An 18,906-nucleotide genomic window follows, 5' to 3' on the forward strand; every position below is an offset into this window, starting at 1 on the left:
AATTACCTAGTAGGACTAGTGTTTTCCTTTTGAATGCTGGCAGCTTTACTACTTCTTCATATGTGACGAGATCTAATTGATCAAACACTAAAACACAAAAGAAAGCCCCAAAGGATAAGAAAAAAAAGGCATATGAAGGGTGATAACTAATTCTGCTAGAAATTATACTTCTATCAAGATTTAGATTTATAATACAAAGTACCATGTTATGGAAAATAAAACCATTCATTCCTTATGCAATTTTAACAAGAGTGTTCATTTAAGAAATTGTTAAGAGCAGTAACAAAGCTACCGAGATGCTCAGCAAAGTTTGCATGTCCTTTCATGCAGTGTTCAGCAGACCACAAAAATCAGCTAGAACAGCATGCCATTCACGTTTGCATTCCTGAGAAATAGCAATACTAAAGAAAAATTTGTGGACAGTGACCAACATGAATGCAATATGAGAACATCTATTTACACTGAAGATAGGGATACTTTAATAATAATGTTTCAACAAGATCTATGAGAAATGCACAGTGTTAATACTTTGTGGTATTTATTCTTTCAAACCACACAACTTACTTGTAATTAGAGTTCTCTTTAAACACACGTGCTAATTAAACTGACATGCTTTTTAAAACTTGTGACAAAATGAAGAATTCTAATGAAAAGTGATGGCATTACAGAAAAGAACCTCCACCATATTTAGGGAAAAATTGTAAAAGTATTATTTCAGATATCATTTCAACTGCAGTTGAAATTGGATGAATTCCAGCATGCCTATCAATCTGTTGATATCAATTGCCAGGGAATATAGTGATTGACAAATCAAGTTTTGTTCATTAATAACAGCTTATTCCTCCTGTGCCCAGCAACACATCATCTCTGGTAACTCCTGCTGAGTTCTAATGACAGAAGCAGGCAGGAGGCAGTAATTTATATTTGTAAAGATTGCAGCAACCAACAATTGTGGAGCAGAATAACGAACAAGAGTTTTCAGTTCTGTATTTCTGCACGCTATCCAAAGGAGGCAGGAGAGACTCCATCCAAACTGTGGAATCTCTCTCTGAGTGTTTCCAAGGTTTAAGTGGTGTATCCACCTCAGCTATATCCAATCCATCTTTTAGGATGAATGTGGGTATCTCTCAGTTTTTCAATTTGATGGCAGTCTTTTCACCTGAGAGAGTCCAATGGCTTCAATTTGGTGAGGCTACAAATCAGCCAATTGACACACACAACTCTTTAAAGCCTTGAAAAGATACAGATATGAAAACTTCCTAGTCCATTTGAAGCATTTTGAATTTCATCCTAAAGAAGAATCTCTTTCAACCTTTCCCCAAATACTACAAGCAAGAATTTGGTCATATCTTTCTTTCATTCCACGATGGAATTATTACTCTTGTCCTTTTTGCAACTTAACATTATTTAAACAAATCAATAATTCATTTCATAATAATGATCTACAACACATTAAACAGCTTTACCATGCTAACCACCTAAGCCTGCAAGTGTCTTTTTCCATTGAAAAATAATAATGAAAAAAGAAATCAATCCTTTATTTTCTTCTTGAACAAAGCCACGTTATGTTAGATACAAACAACAGGAACAAACACCAGAAATGACACATATTAATGCCTTCATCACAAAGTAGTAGCATGGAGAAAATGTGTCTCAGTCTACATGGATTTAACTAATGATTGTGGGGTTCTCAAATGCAAAAGAAAAATGATTCATTTCTTAATATACAAAGATAGGAGGAATACAGGGCACACTTAAAGACTGAACTTCAATGCTTCTGTGTTACTAGCTGATAAAAGAAAAGGAGTTCTTGAAAGGAAACAGTAAGAAGCAAATAAAGAGGCATTGTCACTTGACAGGTTACTTACATGCACAGAGGCCATTGGGAGTAAGACAGCATGAAAAATGTACAGGGGTCATTGAGATATGGCTTGTAATATATTAGTAAAATAAAAAGTATATGCACAAAATAAACTTTACCATGCAATAGTCTAAACACAAGGCAAATAAATCACATTAAGAAATGATAAACATATTTTATAAAAGCTTGGCAATTTTCTACATTATGCATAATATGGAGCATAGTTCTGGTATGTTCTCCTCTTTTCTGAATCCCTGCAATAACTTTTCAGCAAAATAAATGAAAAATGTATCTGGATATCACTGAAGCATATCTCTAGAGCATTTATAAAAATGTCAGTGAATCTAATAATGGAAGAGATATTTAATTTTTTCTGTGGGCTTTGGTTTAAAACTGACTTTGTGCTGATAAAACATATGATCATGAAATTGCCTGTTACTCTAATATGAAGCATGGAGGAAAGAACAACAGGATTACATTTTTCTTGCAAAGGAAAATGTATTTGCTTCTAATTCTAAAAAGTAACTGAAATAATCTCCTGTTTACTTCATAAACTATGTCTGATTTGCAGAATAATCTCATTTCTACTTCCAGTAATATCCCAACATGCCACACCAGCTCTCAAATCATCACAAATCTGAGTTGACTATGAATTATTTTACTGGGTCATTTCTCAGCACCCCAGAGCAGTCTCACCCCTAAGAGAAAAATAACACACAAGTTCAAATAAATAACACACTGCTGATCAATTTATTTAATTTTATACTTGCATAAAAGAGAAATAAATTCTACTTTCCTGTAAGAGCAACATTTTGACAATGATTATACTTGTTTTGGATCCAGCAGAAGAAAAGATCTGGTTTTTATTCTGAAACAGAAGCACTGAAAGGCTGCAAGGGCCAGTGCTGCCACATTTCTGACCAACAATCCTGGATGTGACAGAGCACTTCAGAGAATGTGAATTCAGTGCCACCTCAGTTAAACCTGAACTCACATGAGCACCAAAGCAATCCATAATATTCATATATTGAATATTCTATATTTGGGGTCATTCCCTGGAATATTACTGGCATTACCTTCAGTACCTCAGGGACACTAAGATCAGTAACACTTCTACAAGAAATCTTGATTTCAATCTGTGCTTGCATTAACTTTTTGACTTAGGGGAAAGAGGAAGCTGAATTCTAAAGGGAAATGTTTCTTTTATGGTCATTATCATAATTTTTAACGTTGGTATTTCTAATTCTTGGCAAACACCTGCTCTGATATAAAACAAATAAAGATGTAACACTGCTGGTGAAGGCAGGTGAACTGTGTGAATCAAAGTGCCATTAACCTACTCTGAAATGTCCCCCTAAGTCAAGACTGCAAAGTCCACATTCCTTTCAGGAATTTTACTGCTAGAAAATCTCTGAGCCAGGTCTGCTCCTACAGTGCTGCTTGCTCCTCCTCCTCCCTGGCTCTCCTTCCCTTAGCTCACTCCCTTGCAGCAGGCCCTGCTTACTTACAAGACATTTTCAGTTCTGTATTGAGAGATGCATTAAGAAATGGACCTGCCCTAAAGAAAAAATATCCATTTTTTTTGGGTTGTTAGTGATCCAGTTCACAGCATGGCCACAAGAGAAGGGAGCAAGGCTGTGGGAATGTGTGCTGGGAGCAGATGATACCAGTACTGTGGAAAGGCCTTGGCTCATAAAATCCAGTTTACTCTCAACAGCTTTTGTTGTAATTATTAAAATGTGGTTGAGTGTTACTGCAGTGAGGGGGAAACATTAGAACAAGCAGGGTGTTACAGCAGCAAAAGGAAGGAACCTACTTAAAGCTTTCAATCTCTGCTTGTGAGAGCTTTCAGGGTAACAAATAGCTTTATATTCACCTGTGAACATCCTAAATGCAACAGTGAATTTAAAGAGTATAAACAACAATTACTGTCTTAGAATTTAGGCTTTCTTAGAATTCACTGCCAAATTACTTTAAAGGAAACACATATTCTGTAATAATGACACATTATGAGCTCTGATCCTGCACACCTTGTGCAGGGAAAGAGAAATACCTGAAAATACGGATTTATATTGTTTAATCAGTGTGCTCAAGAATGTAACTGAAAAAAAAACCCTAGAAATGAATGTAATACAGAACACTTTCATTACACTGCTTGGACAGGTATCTGTTCTGATTCTAATAAAAATCTCTGCAAGTCTCTCAGGAGACCACAACAACATAAGCATCACAAAATGCGCTGCCAAAGCAGGAGCAACAGAAAAGTGTTGAAAAGCAGTTTCAGCACATTAAGTATTTTATATTAAAAGAAGAAAAGAAGCAAATTCAGCTCATAAATGACAAGGCCTGTTCTTCTTTACTACTAAAACTAATGAATTTTGCTTGACAAGGATCTCTTACTCTACACTTCTAAAATTTTCTAAAACAATTCATTTTTTCAGCACTCTAAACAGAAGCCCAAACTCAGGATTCAGGCAGAAATCACTGCAAGGAGGATAAACCTCCACAGCTGGTTCTGTAGCTGGTAGCTGTAAATAACACACTGACTATGCAATGGCTCTTATTCCACTTCCCGCTGTGCCACTTCAACAAAAATGCTCTTTCATGATGTTTTCACATATGTAATCTGTAACTATAAATACATATTAACAAGGATGCTACAGAACAGTCTGTTGTAGAGCACAGTACAGTTATATAGGTTGCAAAAATCATATCCTGTTTGTTTCTAATGCTGCTTTACACATAAATCCCAAACAATCTAAGCCTCCATCAGGATATACTATGATGCACTGTTTTTGTGGCAGCTTGCCCCTCACTGACTAAGCTCCATGCTTAAATAGCAAAGACCAAGCAGAGTAATGTTGGCATAATTGGAATTTTACTTATATTTTCCTAAGTAACTCATTAGGTTTATATAGTACTGCCAGCTGAACAATTAATGGCAAGGCTTAAACTGCAAAAAATGTAACCTGTTACAGATACCTGCATTTTCTGTTCATACCTGCATTGTGCTTTGCCAAATATTTGTCTTTGTACTGCTTTTTTTTCTTTCCAAACCAAGTACAGCTGGCCTGCTGCTCCTGTTTGGTCTTCTCCATGGCAATACAAGCAACTCGCCTGACATAAGGAGGAGAAAAAACATTTTCTGTTGTAATCAAGGATCTTTAATGAGCTGCAGAGAATGAATTAGAAAAGCAAGAAATTTTTATAGAACATGAGTACAGTAAAATTTTTAAAAATATTTTTAATGACCTTAAAGAATATATATACAGGGGTATTATGATGTAAGAATGTTTTCTTAGAGGTAGATGATGGAAGCTGACAGATGAAGTGAGCATGGGAGGAAGGGCAGCTGCTGGAATGAATCCAGACTGCTCTGCAGCAGATCAGAAGAGAAGAGCACAAGGTCTGGAATGACCACCATGGTCCAAATTCCTGCAGAGCCAGTGGTGCTGTGCTGGGGGACTGTCTGGAGCTGATCTCTAGGGTGGAGCTCTGCAAGGGACCCTGCTGCACTGTGGACTGCGCCTCCCTTACACAGGGTGGGCACAGAGCTCAGGACATGGAACCAAAGGTCTCGTCTGCCTCTTGTCTGTCCCTCTCCTGCCACAATCTCCTTTATCCAGCCCAGGAGCAGTGCACATCTCCAGCTCTTTTACACAGAAAATCCTGTATGAAGTATTTTGTGCTAAATTATCTGAACTTTACTGAGTTACGGCCACACCTTCCGAGGCCCAGGACTTGCTTGGCACAATTTGTGCGGATACATTTAAAATTTTTTATCAACAGCTCCTGCAAGAGGTTGTTTAAAGGCTCTGCATTGTACAGTGCCACTGCTGTTCATTGAACCTGCCACTGGCACCGTGATTTTGTTCTGCTTTTTGACATTCATATGAAAAATGAAAAGGAAAGAAAACCCTTAAACTCCCTCAATGACCTTTTTGCTTGACAACTTGCTAAAATCCTATTCCTGCAGCACTTGCATGTAAACAGTACCAATGAAACCCCTGATTAGAAGCTGAAAGAGAAATTAATTTGACCCTCTTATATAACCAATTTGCATGTAGCCATCTTCAATCCTAATTTCCCACAGTATACTAGAAAACACAATGTTTATTAACACAGGAAGGTATTTTTTAAAAATATAATCACACATATGAAATTGCAAGTAACCCTTACTGCTAGGCATACATGAGAAAAAAATTAATAGCACACAAATTGAGTCAATATATAGACTTAGAGAAAAAAAAAAGGAAGAAAAAGAGAAAATAATTCAAAGGCTGGCTATACAACAATGAAAAGTATGAAAGACAGAAATAAAATCAAAACGAAATTAATTTTTATAGAAAACTTAAGTCATACCATTCCTGAAGTTCAGGAGAAGGAATAAGACCTGCAGTACCATTTTTGGAGTTCTCAAGTTTACCCTGCCACCAGTTATGATCATCTTTGCTAATGATTTGGATAATATCACCAACTCGGAATCTGATGCCAGCTTCTTTGCAAGGAATGAGGTCATCCTTTGCTGGATCATATTCAAATTGTGCTCTTACATAGATCTAGAAAAAAAAGAGTTTATAAGAGACACTGCAGTATCATCACTGCCATGGTATTCAGAGTAACAGGTGAAAATCTGATCTGTGAATGCAGCTACACACATTGGTTGCAACAAGCAAAGAAAGAAATAAAAAAGGAAGGTGCCAAAGCATAAGTGATAGTTGAAAATGAAAATGCCCACTCCAGCAAATGATGGAGACATATGATGTTATTTCAAAAGCTCATGTTTTCTACATTCTATAAAACCTGAACAGCAAAAATGTAATAAACTCATGGAGTCCCTCAAACAGTTATTAACTATCACAAATCATCCCAGAACACAAGCCAGCACCTTACAACTCAATCTGTAATGTATTTTCCAACTGAAGTCCCATGGTATGTTTTAAAACTTTCTGTGACAGGAAGTTTTACTGGGTGCTATATAGGACTTTGGCTTTATTAGTGATCTTTAGAATGAGAAGTTTTAAGATTTAAGACATTAAAAAATATATTTTTCAGGAAGTCCTGCATTGTACCTATCACAGAGTTACTCAGGAGGAATGTGGGAATTCTCTGTATGGGTTTTTCAGTAAAAGTCTGCTCCTATGCAAATAAAACTCATGATTTGAGCAAGCTATTCTCTAAAGAACATGAACAGAAAGAAACCAGACTCTAACTTCACAATTTAAAGGATGATACCAATCCTTTCCTTGTGTGTTACTGAGCTCTCAGCTCTAGAAAATGAAAATGAAAGTGATACCCAGTTTGGTTGCTAATTTGAGCCCTTGTGCACCCAGGGAACTCAAAATCAAAATTAAGTGTCATGCCATAGATGGGCAATTTCTACAGTTCATGAACTTCCCACATCACCCTGCAGCATCTCAGCCAGCCTTGTATACACTTACTGCTGATTTTCTACCTAAAAATGGACTAGATTTAAAAATCCCCAACAATTACAAACTAATATCTTTCTCTAGAAAATGTAACAATCACTTTTCAACTCTGCTCAAACTCTGCTCCTGTAATAGCTGTAACTGTGCAGTGTTAGCACTATTCATGGCACTTAAAAAAGTAATCCAATCTGCACCTCAACAGATGAATAAATTAACTTAAAATGGCTAATCACTTTTCTCTTGCATCTGATGTATTTTTATTGGTTTGCAGTGAGAGCATCAGATGACAAGACCAATACAGAACTCAACTTTTAATATATTAAATCTGACCCTTGCTCTGTTGTGCATTGAGTTCAAAAAAGCAACCCAACTTATTTTAATTACTTGAGAAATAGGATGTTTTGAAACCAATTATGTTTACTTAGTAATTTGTTTTTCATGAAGTAATCAATATTGAGATAACCCCTTATTTTGCCTGAAGCTTATTCATACAAGTCTAAAAACATCAGCAGTACTTTTACTATCTAGACACTTCCCTGCTTTTCAAGTCCCTGCTCCAGTCTGAGCCATTATCCACCATATACTGGCAGCTCATGGAACATTACAGACTTCCTGACACATAAGAATATATCCATTAGCCAAGCCCTCACTGGTTTCAAGGATGACAAGAAAAATATGCTGGTTCAATGGGAAAAATCAGGTAAAAATTGAAAAAAAAAATGTAATTATAAATGCTGTGAGTAAGAGAAACACTATTATTTTTATATTGCCTAGAAAAAAGTTTCTTCTTTTGGGGAAAAAAACCCTATGAGCAAATGAAAATCTAATATAAAATCTAATATAAAGGTGTTTCATGGAGCCTCTCCAGGTTTACATTCAGGCAGCTGGAGAAGAAAATGGAAAGCTGAAAGAACCATAGAGAGCTTTAAAAATGGGAAGTGAAGTAAGAGCAAACCATTCTTGTGATAGAAGTTCCAGCCAACTCAACCAGACAGCAACATAAAAAGGTTCTCAAAGACAAGAGTTAATGTAGCTGATTGACTTCTTGAATGGAATTGCAAGAGCTATTTTAAAAATTCCTGGCAGAGAAGGAGGCTGAGTACACAGTAAAAAATTCAGAGGTAGATTCTGGAAAGACTATAAATAACTGGAGCAGTTACTGGAGATCAATCACAAATCACTTGATGGTATCTGCTCATTTGGAGGCTGCAGAAAAAGAACAAAAATTCTTAAAATTGCAAAAAGAAAGAGAGGGAATCCTCTGATGAGCCCCACATGCTTCCTTGGAATTTTATGAGAGGGAAGATCTTTCTGTGGTCTGTGCTGAGTTGCACAACCACCAGATCAAGGTAACAAAGTTTATGGACGTTATTGAAAATGGGACTAAGGACTGAAATTTCAAGAGAGCATCTTCAGATTTATCAAGCCTTAACAGAAACTATCCTTAATGTTTTTCTTTGAAAAACATTGTTAATGTTAATAATTCGTTTCAGATAAACTCAAGCTTTACAATCTTTGTCAGCACAATATTTTAGAGTTTTAGACACCTGCCCTACTTGTCTCCATTCCAGCTAAAATAGAAAATTCATCTTTCCTCTAATATTAAAACCTGAACAGGTCACTGCACAACAGGAAGTCTATTAATGCATTCTGAACTAAATCAACATCTCCAGTTAAATTCTCAGTGAATTTGCAACTCTCACACATGTGGACACATGAAAAAAAAAAAGTATTTTAAATTAGCTACAAACAAATGAGTTAAAAGAAAAAATGAAAAAAATGAAACACATTTTTCAAGCGTAAATGTTTTAGTCCAGCACATACAGAATATGAGTGGGGGGAAAAGGTAAGCAGGGATGTTTGCTAGCAGCTAAGTGTACAAAAATTCCCATGGAGGATATCTATTCACCTGTCGTCCTTTTGGTTGTGTTGTCGATGGCAAGTCCTGCAGAATAAAGTCAACCCAGGAGAAGAAATTTTCATTTTACTTTTTAAGGGTACATAACACTGTTTGTTAGTGATTCATTCTACATTATAGTAAAATGTTAAGTTAGACAAAAGTATAAAGCATTGACCCATGTTTAGAAATAACTTTTTTCTTAAAGAAAAATCAAACCCAGGCTGTTTAGCAGCAAGCTGAGGAAAGCAGGTAAAAAGTTTAAGCAGATAGAGAATGTGCTTTTTAATAAATAATTCAGCATCTTCAACACAAAAGCACCACCACGTGAAAGAGGCTCTTTATGTGAATGCCTTTTCCATTTAAGTATCAAGTTTTGCTTTCAAAAGAGAGAGAATAATATAAATGTTAAAAAACCTATGATTAAAAATGTATAATGTGATCAGTTGTGCTGAGAATTAAGATTATAACTACTTACTTTCATGTTATAAATTTAATTTAATTCACAAAAATGTCCTAAATTTTTCATTCACACAATTATTTTTCATTCTACTAATTAATAAGCACTTTACCTTGTGGCAAATTATGTCTAAGTTGCAATTTTTATCAATAGTTAAAGAAATAGTTACTTGGTTTTGGGTTTTTTTTTTGGTTTGTTTTTAGCTGGTCCCATGAACTCATGATATTGACAGCACTCACTGAAGAAACTTGTGTGCAGTTACTACATTGGTCCAAACACAACAAATGAGAAACAAGACAAATTTTAACACCAATGTACTTTGGGAAGAACAGGAGATCGACAGCACCTTTCTACCTGAATACATACAAAACAGAAGTACTTTGTGTTAAAGATGTGATGGTAATAGCTTGGTTTGTAGTGCAGTTTAAAGCCACTTCCTTTTGCTTTCCATATCCAGGCAAGGCTCATGTTTCACACAGTATGTGCACGTACCACGACAGCAGAGAGCACACCAATTCCTTAACTCAGATAGCGGAAACCAGTACACGTTCCAGAGGGCTCTCAAACACAAAACTTAAAAAAAAAAAAAGGATCTAAAATGTCTTGGGATACCAACTGAACTGCACAGTTACTCTCTTCCTTCAAACTCTGCTTTCAAAGTTGAGGATGGAAATAAAAGCTTCCACTTTAAACCTCTGCTCAGTTTTGAGGAAAGTGCTGACAATGATTTAAGGATGACTGAAGTGTCACAATACAGTTATTAACATTTAATTCACTGTATGGCTTTTAATGAGAAGAACATGTTGGAAAAAGCCCTCTAAAAAAAAAAAAAAAGAAAATGGGGAGTTACATATGCAATAACCTGGGTTCTCTCAGCAGGACAGAATTTTCCACTGACCACACGATAAGTATAACAGTAATGGCAGATGAGCACCAACAAAACTTTCACACTTTCTCTGTGTGGAACTGGAATCTTACCGAAACAGAATTGTTAGTGCTGCTATGACCATTAGCGGGGGACTGTCTGGATGTAGAGGGGGAATCTCTCTGAAATAAGACACAAGGTTCATTAACAACACAACACTATCACAGGAACACAGAAATATTTCAAAGAACAGTTACATCCACAGCCTTATTACCATTTGCTTAGCTGCTTCATTTGCGAAAGCTTCCACTCTACAAACTCTGTAAAGCTTTTCCACAGCTTAGGATTCAGGTTTGACATTTTGATTTATCTGAGGTAATAATTATTTCTATGTTGCCTTCAGCTTTTTAATAAATAACTGGGACTTCAGAGATCTCACATGGCTGATAACGCAACCAGCCCTCAGTCACACACCAGTCCTGGTTAAAGCACCTGGAAGTTATACCCTGAACAGTACTTGGAATAGAATGAGGCCCATATCCTGTTTTAAAGATGTTTCTGAATATTTTTTCAGCTTTATGGTGGTTGTTAGTCTCTACTCAGCAAGATGCATCTCCCTGCAGTGCCTCACAGCCACTGAGGAGAAAGCTGGATTCTCTCTCCTCCCTTCTCATCCATTCTACAGCACAACGAGGGTTTTCCTCCAACATTCTTATGGGCTTGAAAGCATCAAACCTTGCCAAAATACAGCACTTGAAAAAAGCCAGTTCCCTTGACCCAGACTACCAGTGTGGCCCTACCCCTCAGTGCAGAGACAGCAGACACAGGGAGCACACTGGGAAATTCTACAGGAAGGATAACAGGAACTTCTGGTGGGTTTTTCAGAGCCATCTTTTTCACATGCCACTTTGACTGCACAGTGGTTAACTCCATGAGGTCAGATAATTGAGCCATCTCTTCTGAAAATAAAATAATCCACTCATATACTGTTAAAAAAAATCCCTTTTACCCTCACAGGAATTCTGGAATATAATATTCCATGTCAAAAGTCAGCTTAGGAATGTCTGGCCATTTTGTGTAACAACAAGGACAGCAGAGCAAAAGGGCTAAAATAGTTTTCTAAGGAAACAAAGTTAACCCTGTCATATTTTATCAATACCATTATTTTGTGAATAATTAAAAACCTGGAGCTAAACTGTTCATGCAACAGTAATCAGGGATTAATGTCACATATGTAAGAACAAAACTGGCCCCCCTCAAGTATTTGCAATGTGTAAGGGACTGGGGGAAATCAGCCCTAATTCTAATTACAAAATCACTCCAGCACAAGTTTAAAATATTCAAATGAGAGCAAATAAACCATTCATTACTGAAAAAATATTTAAAAATGTAAAAAATGCAAAAAAAAAGAAAAAAGAGAGAAGCCTAAAGGAATCAGTATTCCTTTTTTTTCTTTTGTGTATGGATTATCAGCATCAACTTTATGAAATTGTAACCATAAGAACTTTTTCAAAAGGGCAGTAAGTCCCTTGCTTTATAAAGAGATTATATGCTTGCTCTGCAATTCTGTCTCTGCTATTTTCTCACTTTCAAGAGGTGAAAAATAAATGTTAACTTTTTTTAAAACATGGTTTGTTACGATCTTTTGTCAGTGATGGTTTAGCAAGAGAGCAAGGGAAAGCTTTGGAAACTGATGCAAGCACCCAGATCATGTGGAGAAAAACAAGTTTAGAGAATGCCACTATTTCTGGACTGTCTTGAAGGATTTTGCCTTTGAAGGAAATTTTCTTGGTTTGAGAATGTTTTGATTTGTATTCCTCCAACAATTCCCAACACAAGAGAGCATATTATTCAAAGCAAATGTTCATCATAACATACTGAGGAAAATATATATTCTCAGTGCTACTCGTGATTTCATTACTGTCAGAAATAATCTAACAAGTTAGTCAAGAGACATTTCTTTATGTATGACTTTTACATAATTAGGCTGTTCTGTCAAAATTTCAAAAACATTTCGATTCTTAATTTTCTAGAGACAGAATCTTTTTCAAAAAATACCAGACTCTAAAGTTAGGAGAAAAAACTGTATTATGGACTGGCCTGGAAAAATTCAGTTTGGGTTGTTTGTTTCTCTATTAAATCAGCAGAAGCCTTTCTTATCCTGGGAACAGGGGCAGAAAAACACTTGGAGGATCCAATGTTTCTGAGAAATGTAGAAAGATTATTATAATATATTTTAGTAAATTCAACTGTCTGGACTTCCCAGTCTTCTCCAGCCCCAAGACAAAAAACTCAGAAACCTTTGGGGTCCTCACTATTCAGCTGAAGAGCCACAGAGCCAGAGCCTTAGAGGAAACAACCACAATTATTTCAAAATGATGGCAAACCCAGTTTCCTCTTGCTTCCCTATTTTGAGGTGTAGTTTTTGAATGATAAACTAAAGTATTTGAGATGCAAACCTATATGATGTCTATAAATATGACCTGATCAAATTAGATACTGACAAAAACAGGTGGAGCAATGACATTGTTGCCAGATTTAAAAAAAGGAACTCAAACAAGAAAACCAATAAAACCAAAACCTCCAATAAAAACAGACAGAATTTCCAAAATTCTGGAAATACTTTTACATTTCTGTCTTGCTCAAGGAACACATCTGTCAGTATCTTTAATACAAATTTAAAAAAGGTTTAAGGCAATAAAAACTCCTGATATTTGAGCACTAATGGAAATCATGGAAGATAAAAGAAAAAATCCCTGGTGATTATCACCAGGCTTTTAAAAAACTCCCTGTATAAAGGCTTTTCTTCTTAATGAAACAATTTAAGAGTTTCACAAAGGGAATCTGAAACATAAAGAATGTTTATAAGGATTTTTTTAGTTTCAAGAAAAAAAAAAAAAAGAGAAAAAATGTACTTCTCTTACCATTCTGACATATCTGACACTATAAAAAGGCACTCTGGGTGTTGTGTCAGTGCAAAGTAAAAATGCAAATGTAGCCAGAACAAAATGCTAAATCATTGGGATAAAACTGAAACCCATAAATAGTGTAGATAGCCATCAGCCTTAAGAAGGATGTGTTGCAATAGTTACTTCATGTTTATGTAAATCTGCAATTTTCCTGGTATCTGATAAAGAAAACAACACCCTGGCCCCTTGTTATCTAAGTCTGTGTGTTAAGTCAGGTCATTTGCCATGCCAGTGACTAAACAGGTCACCTCACACCACATCAGCTGATCCAATTTTCACACAAGGGAATTCAAAATTATTGTCTTCAAGCAAGGTCTGCTCCATGAAATAAAAGATCTGGTAACTGAATGGAAGGCATGAGTGCAGGAAAAGCCACAAATACCTAAAAAACCTGAAGTTATTCAGCTGAGATTTTTGCAAACTGCCTAGTGACCCTGACTTACATAGTGTAGGGAAAAGACTTCCCTATATATATGCAGAAATGGCTCAATATTTAGAAAATAACACTTATTTTAAATGACTATAAAAGAAGACAAATATGGCAAGTGAAATTCAAATCCCAGTTATTAAAAAACAAACATTCAATGCCCTCATACCTTTGTGAAGGCCTAAGACAGTAAACAAAAGCACATCATCTCTGATTCTACTTATATGTAGTTTTTTCTTATTCAAGATTAACAAGATGTTTTGCAGTCCAATTATGTGATCCTGGTAGGAGCCTCAAAGCCCCCAGTCCCCAGTTCTGTTTCATATTCCTCTTCTCATAAAACTACACTACATGAGCACCAGTCCATGACTGAAGGAGGGGGGAACCAAATATAGACTGAACTGTTGCCAAAAAATACCTTAACTAGGAAGATTATATTAGTGAAGACCCAATATCTCTCTATTAATCATGCTGGAGGACATGAGAAGCAAGATTTCTGTGTTAGTAATGTCAGTCAACATTGAATTTTAGCTTTTTTCAATGGTTAAGGATTTGATTCATTTTCTGAATCACCTTCCTGAAAAATTCTGTGAAAGAAATTCTCTGTGTGTCAAAGGACTAGTGATGCTTTAACAGGATGATTTAAGAATACTGGGGTTTTTGTGTACACCTGTAACTGAATAAAATCAAGCCAAAGCCTTAGTGTGGCTGAGCAGGTGGAAAGGACTCATCCATCTCTGAATTAAAGAATGCTAAATGCTACAAAGTGGGATAATTAGACATGATTTCTTTTTCTCTTTGATCACACATTTCTAGTTTAGCCATTTTCTTCCAAAGAAAGGTAAGAGTATATTTTCCATTCTTCTGTGAAATAAATAGTCATGAAAAGCCTAAAGAAACAAAACCAAAGAGATTATCTGCTATTACTAAAATGACAACTAATAGTATTAATTTAAAGCTGTATGCTGAGTCTTTCCAAATAATCATCTTCTCAGCAAGTCTGCAGTTTCACCAGTTTCTGTATTTCAATATTGGGAAGTGAGGTATCTTTTAATATTAGTCCTCTTTGCAGCACAGAAGTCAATACATGAATTTGTCAGCACGCTGCAGTTTTTTTAAAAGCCTTTGCAATTCACGAAAAACTTTTGGTTTCATGTTTATTTTAAGGAAATTGGCCTCAGAGGTGAAAATCTGTCAAACCTTCTACCTCTAAAACCTTTTAATTTTTGTTGAATTCTACTAGAAGAACCGAAGGCAACCAAAAAAGCGGTAATTTTTTTCCTTGCAAAACAGATTGTTCTGACAACCACAATAGCAGTTTCTGTGTATTCTAGCATCTGCTGAGCCATAAGAACAATTAGGGTGAAATCACAGCTCTAATTAAGATAAGGTGCTTGACTTCAGCAGGGGTTGTGACTTCACTTGGGGAGTTCTAATTCGGGAGCTGTGTGCGCAGCAAAGCGCGCGGCTGAGACTGGCACCATCCACACGCTGCAAATGCCATCTGTGTGCTCACACTGAACAGGGAGCTCAAGTAGCCATTTCATACAATTTAATCCCCTTCAGTTGCAATCTGGAATCTAACTTTGTGAGCAGAAGGGAATTAAACGTTGCTGTGCAAAAGCTGTAATACCAAGTTTCTAGTTCAGCAATAACTCAACAACTCGGAATCTGTTTTTCTTCTGTAGTGACACAGATCATTTTTTCATGGAAACATAATATTAAGCCACATGTAACTGTTACACACGACCATCACAAATTTACCTCAACAGGGTTATACAGAAACAGGTTTTTCAATTAACCCTTAACAGCCCAAAGCAGCAATATAATATTTAAAGCCTAAAAAAGAGGAGGATCGCTCCTCAGCTTAGGAACTTTAATAGACTTACTGAAGCATGAGTTTAAATGGTCATATTTTAAAGGGGCTTCCTAAAATGCATAAGTTGAGGATCCCCTTTCCTAATTTTTTTTTCTTTAATAGGCTGTAAAGAGTTAGTTAAGGTGCTGATGAGATGAATATGAAGGCAGGGCTGAGTAGGTAGGTGGGACCTACTCGTGTTCCGTTATCTTTGTTGTAAAATTGGTGTGCGATCTAACAGGACAGGCAGAAACAATTTCCCAGAAAGCAGGAACATTCAGCCATCAGCAGGCAGTTAGTTACAGGACTGAGGAAGAAAGGGGATGGCTCATTAAATTCATTACCTCACAGGATGAAGACTGCGTGCGATAACTTGGCACAATCTTGAAGGTAATACTTCCACGCATTTCCCTCTGTGAAAAAAGAAGCACTTTGAGACTAACACCGAAGAGAAAATCTCCAAATTGTTAATGCTAGAAAGGAAAACATCATAGTCCAAGTATGAAAAGCTAAAATGCTATGGATGAGTTGTCATATCACCTATAAACAAACATTCATATTGTCCCCATTAATCTAAACGATGAACATGCATTACCAGTTTTTTCACCTGACCAGGTTTTGAATGCCTGGAATCCAGAATTGTATTTTTATGTGAGAGATTCAGAGATGTGTAGGTTTCTTCCATGTTAACCTTTTCTTTGCAGCTATATTCTTGTCATCTACAGTCTTTTCTACCAAAGTGGCATTTTCTTCCCTTTCATAATACATGTTAAACAGCAAAACTATGCAGTTTCTAGAAAGCTGCATTTTACTGAAGGTAGGAATTTCAAAAACAGTCTTTCATCAAAACAGGACATGGGGCCTGCCACTCTGCATTTACTATTGTCTAAGAATATTTATAACAAGTAGTAACTCCAGAATAGCAGCAGATTGTGACAACATATTTTCTTAAATGGCAATCTGAATACTCATGAATACCACGTGGCTGACAACTGCAGGACTTGATCTGGACAGAAATCTGAGCAGATCACTTCAAGAGATCTCAGAGTTTCTCCCCTTTCTCTCTTTGGCTGGCTTACTGTGACCCCAAAAACATTCTATTTCCCTTGAAGCTTGTCTAGGATTAGTGATACCATCCAAGATATCAAGGTTAGCGTTGCACGCAGAAAGGAAATATCAAACAGACTCTACTAGCAAGGACAAAGGTGGAGTTTTACTGGAAAAAGACAGACTGTCTGAGCTCAAGGGAATGTTTTTTTATATTTTTAACTGTGAGCTCAACTGTAATAAACTGAAAGAACTTTTTGTTGCATGGACATGTAGCCTATCAAAAACACTAGAAAAAGGGGAAGTTAGAACACAATTACACAAAAGTTTTGACTAAATAAGAAGGTACTTTTATAGAGGATATGAAGAAGATTTCAGGCACTTACAAGCATTTTTTGTAGTTGCTCTACAGTTTGATTTGCCACACTGATTCCGTTTATTTCTCTGATTTCATCTCCTACATGTAGCGTACCTGCAGAGTTAACAAACACACAGTCACCTCAGTTTCTACAAACTGAAATAATTCTAACAGAGCACTGTTATTCATACAAAGGCATAAACAGAAAACAACATTAAAATAATTTTTTTGCTAGATTCAGAAAAGGACTTTGTATTAGCCACAAATCTGTCTTTCAGAGTGCAGTGAATACAAAGCAAGAGATGCCCAGGCATCTCCTCAGTAAACAGGAAAAACATGTTTTTGTTATCAAACAATAATATTGAATCAAAACCACCATATGGCCTGGAATATTATAAAGATTCTCTGATACTATTCAAAACATAAAACTGATGGAATTACATATTAGACTGAGAATCAGATTCAATAACATCCCTGTATCAAATAAAATCCCCTTTTCTGCATCACTTCCCATTTCTGTCACTCTGACAGAAGTGAATATTGTTATGTTCATGACTGTAAGGAGAAGTATACATAAAAACTGGGAATAAAGAATGGACATATGGCAGACATGTCAACAACAAACAGACAATTTTTAATGACTGAGACTGGTGTTTCATTTCTACTGAATTCTCTGGAAGGTGTGAGTAGATGGAGTCTTTAAAAGCTTTTCTTCCCGTTTCAACTCTGCCACATTTGGAATAAGAACAATTTCAATCACTAGGACTAGGCAGAGCTGGCCTAGAGACAGAAGGCAACTTCACAGCAGCTACAATTTTGTGACTAGGAACTGCACAGTTTGTGTTTAATATTGCTGGACCTGAAATTATACAATTCCTGTAAGCCTCAGAGCAGGCCTATTATCCAGACTCTGCTGATGTTACCTGGCAGTTTTCCATACAGCAAAAAAAAAAAAGACCTAACACTCCCCAAAACCAATTCAAGACACAGGCCCTACCAACAGGATTCAAGATGGTGCTTGAGATCACTGTCATATTACACTGGTGTTGTTCTATTCAGTAAAAATATTTTAAATACAGGCTATGCTGAATGAAGCAGTGAATCTAAGAGGCATCTAGAGCACTAACAGAATTAGAAGCATTAAAAAAATAGATGACCATACTAAAGAAACACTGAAGTAAAGCTCAATTTCAAGTGCAGAAGCACTACCTTAGTTAGACGAAGCACATAGAGATTAAATTAAATTTCCCAAATCTTTAGAAATAAAAGATACTGTATAATTAAAAACAAGAGTTGTAATGGGCACAGTTGGATATTTTACCCAGATTTAGCAGCTTTTAAAAGTTTTATTAGCCCCATTATGGAACACAGTCATGTGAAGCAATACTGTGCAGAGCATCAACACTACCTAAGCACAGTTGGAAGAAAACCTTGCTTTGGTGAATCTTAGAGCAATCTCCTTTTAAAACTCACTTTCAGAAGCAAAATAAATTTCAATTCAGAAGGTCCTCCAAAGACATAGAATTCTCTCTGAATTGCATCTTTGTTTGTATTAAAACTTTTGCCTTTCCTGCTTCCTGACAGATTTTACCATATCAGTGAGACAAAGTGAATGTGTTTTGTCTTCCCAATTACCTGTTCCTAGCTCCCTTTGAAACAGAACAGTAGGCTAGAGAGAACTCTTGACTGAAAAATTAAGAAAATTTTTGTTTTCATCACAAGAAAAAGATGGCAG

General features: G+C 36.2%; 1 protein-coding gene across 7 annotated transcripts in view; it reads right to left on the reverse strand.

Annotated features, from left to right (window-relative positions):
* Nucleotides 1-18,906, reverse strand: part of CASK (calcium/calmodulin dependent serine protein kinase) — a 185,383-nt gene that overhangs the window by 10,782 nt on the left and 155,695 nt on the right. For 2 of the 7 annotated variants that reach the window (XM_058018750.1, XM_058018744.1), the window contains 7 exons: nt 17,200-17,285; nt 16,111-16,179; nt 10,626-10,694; nt 9,200-9,235; nt 6,224-6,420; nt 4,863-4,978; nt 7-72 (listed from right to left, as the gene is read on the reverse strand). In XM_058018750.1, coding sequence (XP_057874733.1) covers nt 7-72; nt 4,863-4,978; nt 6,224-6,420; nt 9,200-9,235; nt 10,626-10,694; nt 16,111-16,179; nt 17,200-17,285 — 639 coding nt within the window. Of the gene's footprint in view, nt 1-6; nt 88-4,862; nt 4,979-6,223; nt 6,421-9,199; nt 9,236-10,625; nt 10,695-16,110; nt 16,180-17,199; nt 17,286-18,906 lie in introns of all 7 variants that reach the window. The other 5 variants (XM_058018745.1, XM_058018743.1, XM_058018749.1 and 2 more) reach the window with 3 other exon arrangements.

Source organism: Melospiza georgiana, chromosome 2, assembly GCF_028018845.1.
Source record: "Melospiza georgiana isolate bMelGeo1 chromosome 2, bMelGeo1.pri, whole genome shotgun sequence".
Taxonomy (NCBI): Eukaryota; Metazoa; Chordata; class Aves; order Passeriformes; family Passerellidae; genus Melospiza; species Melospiza georgiana.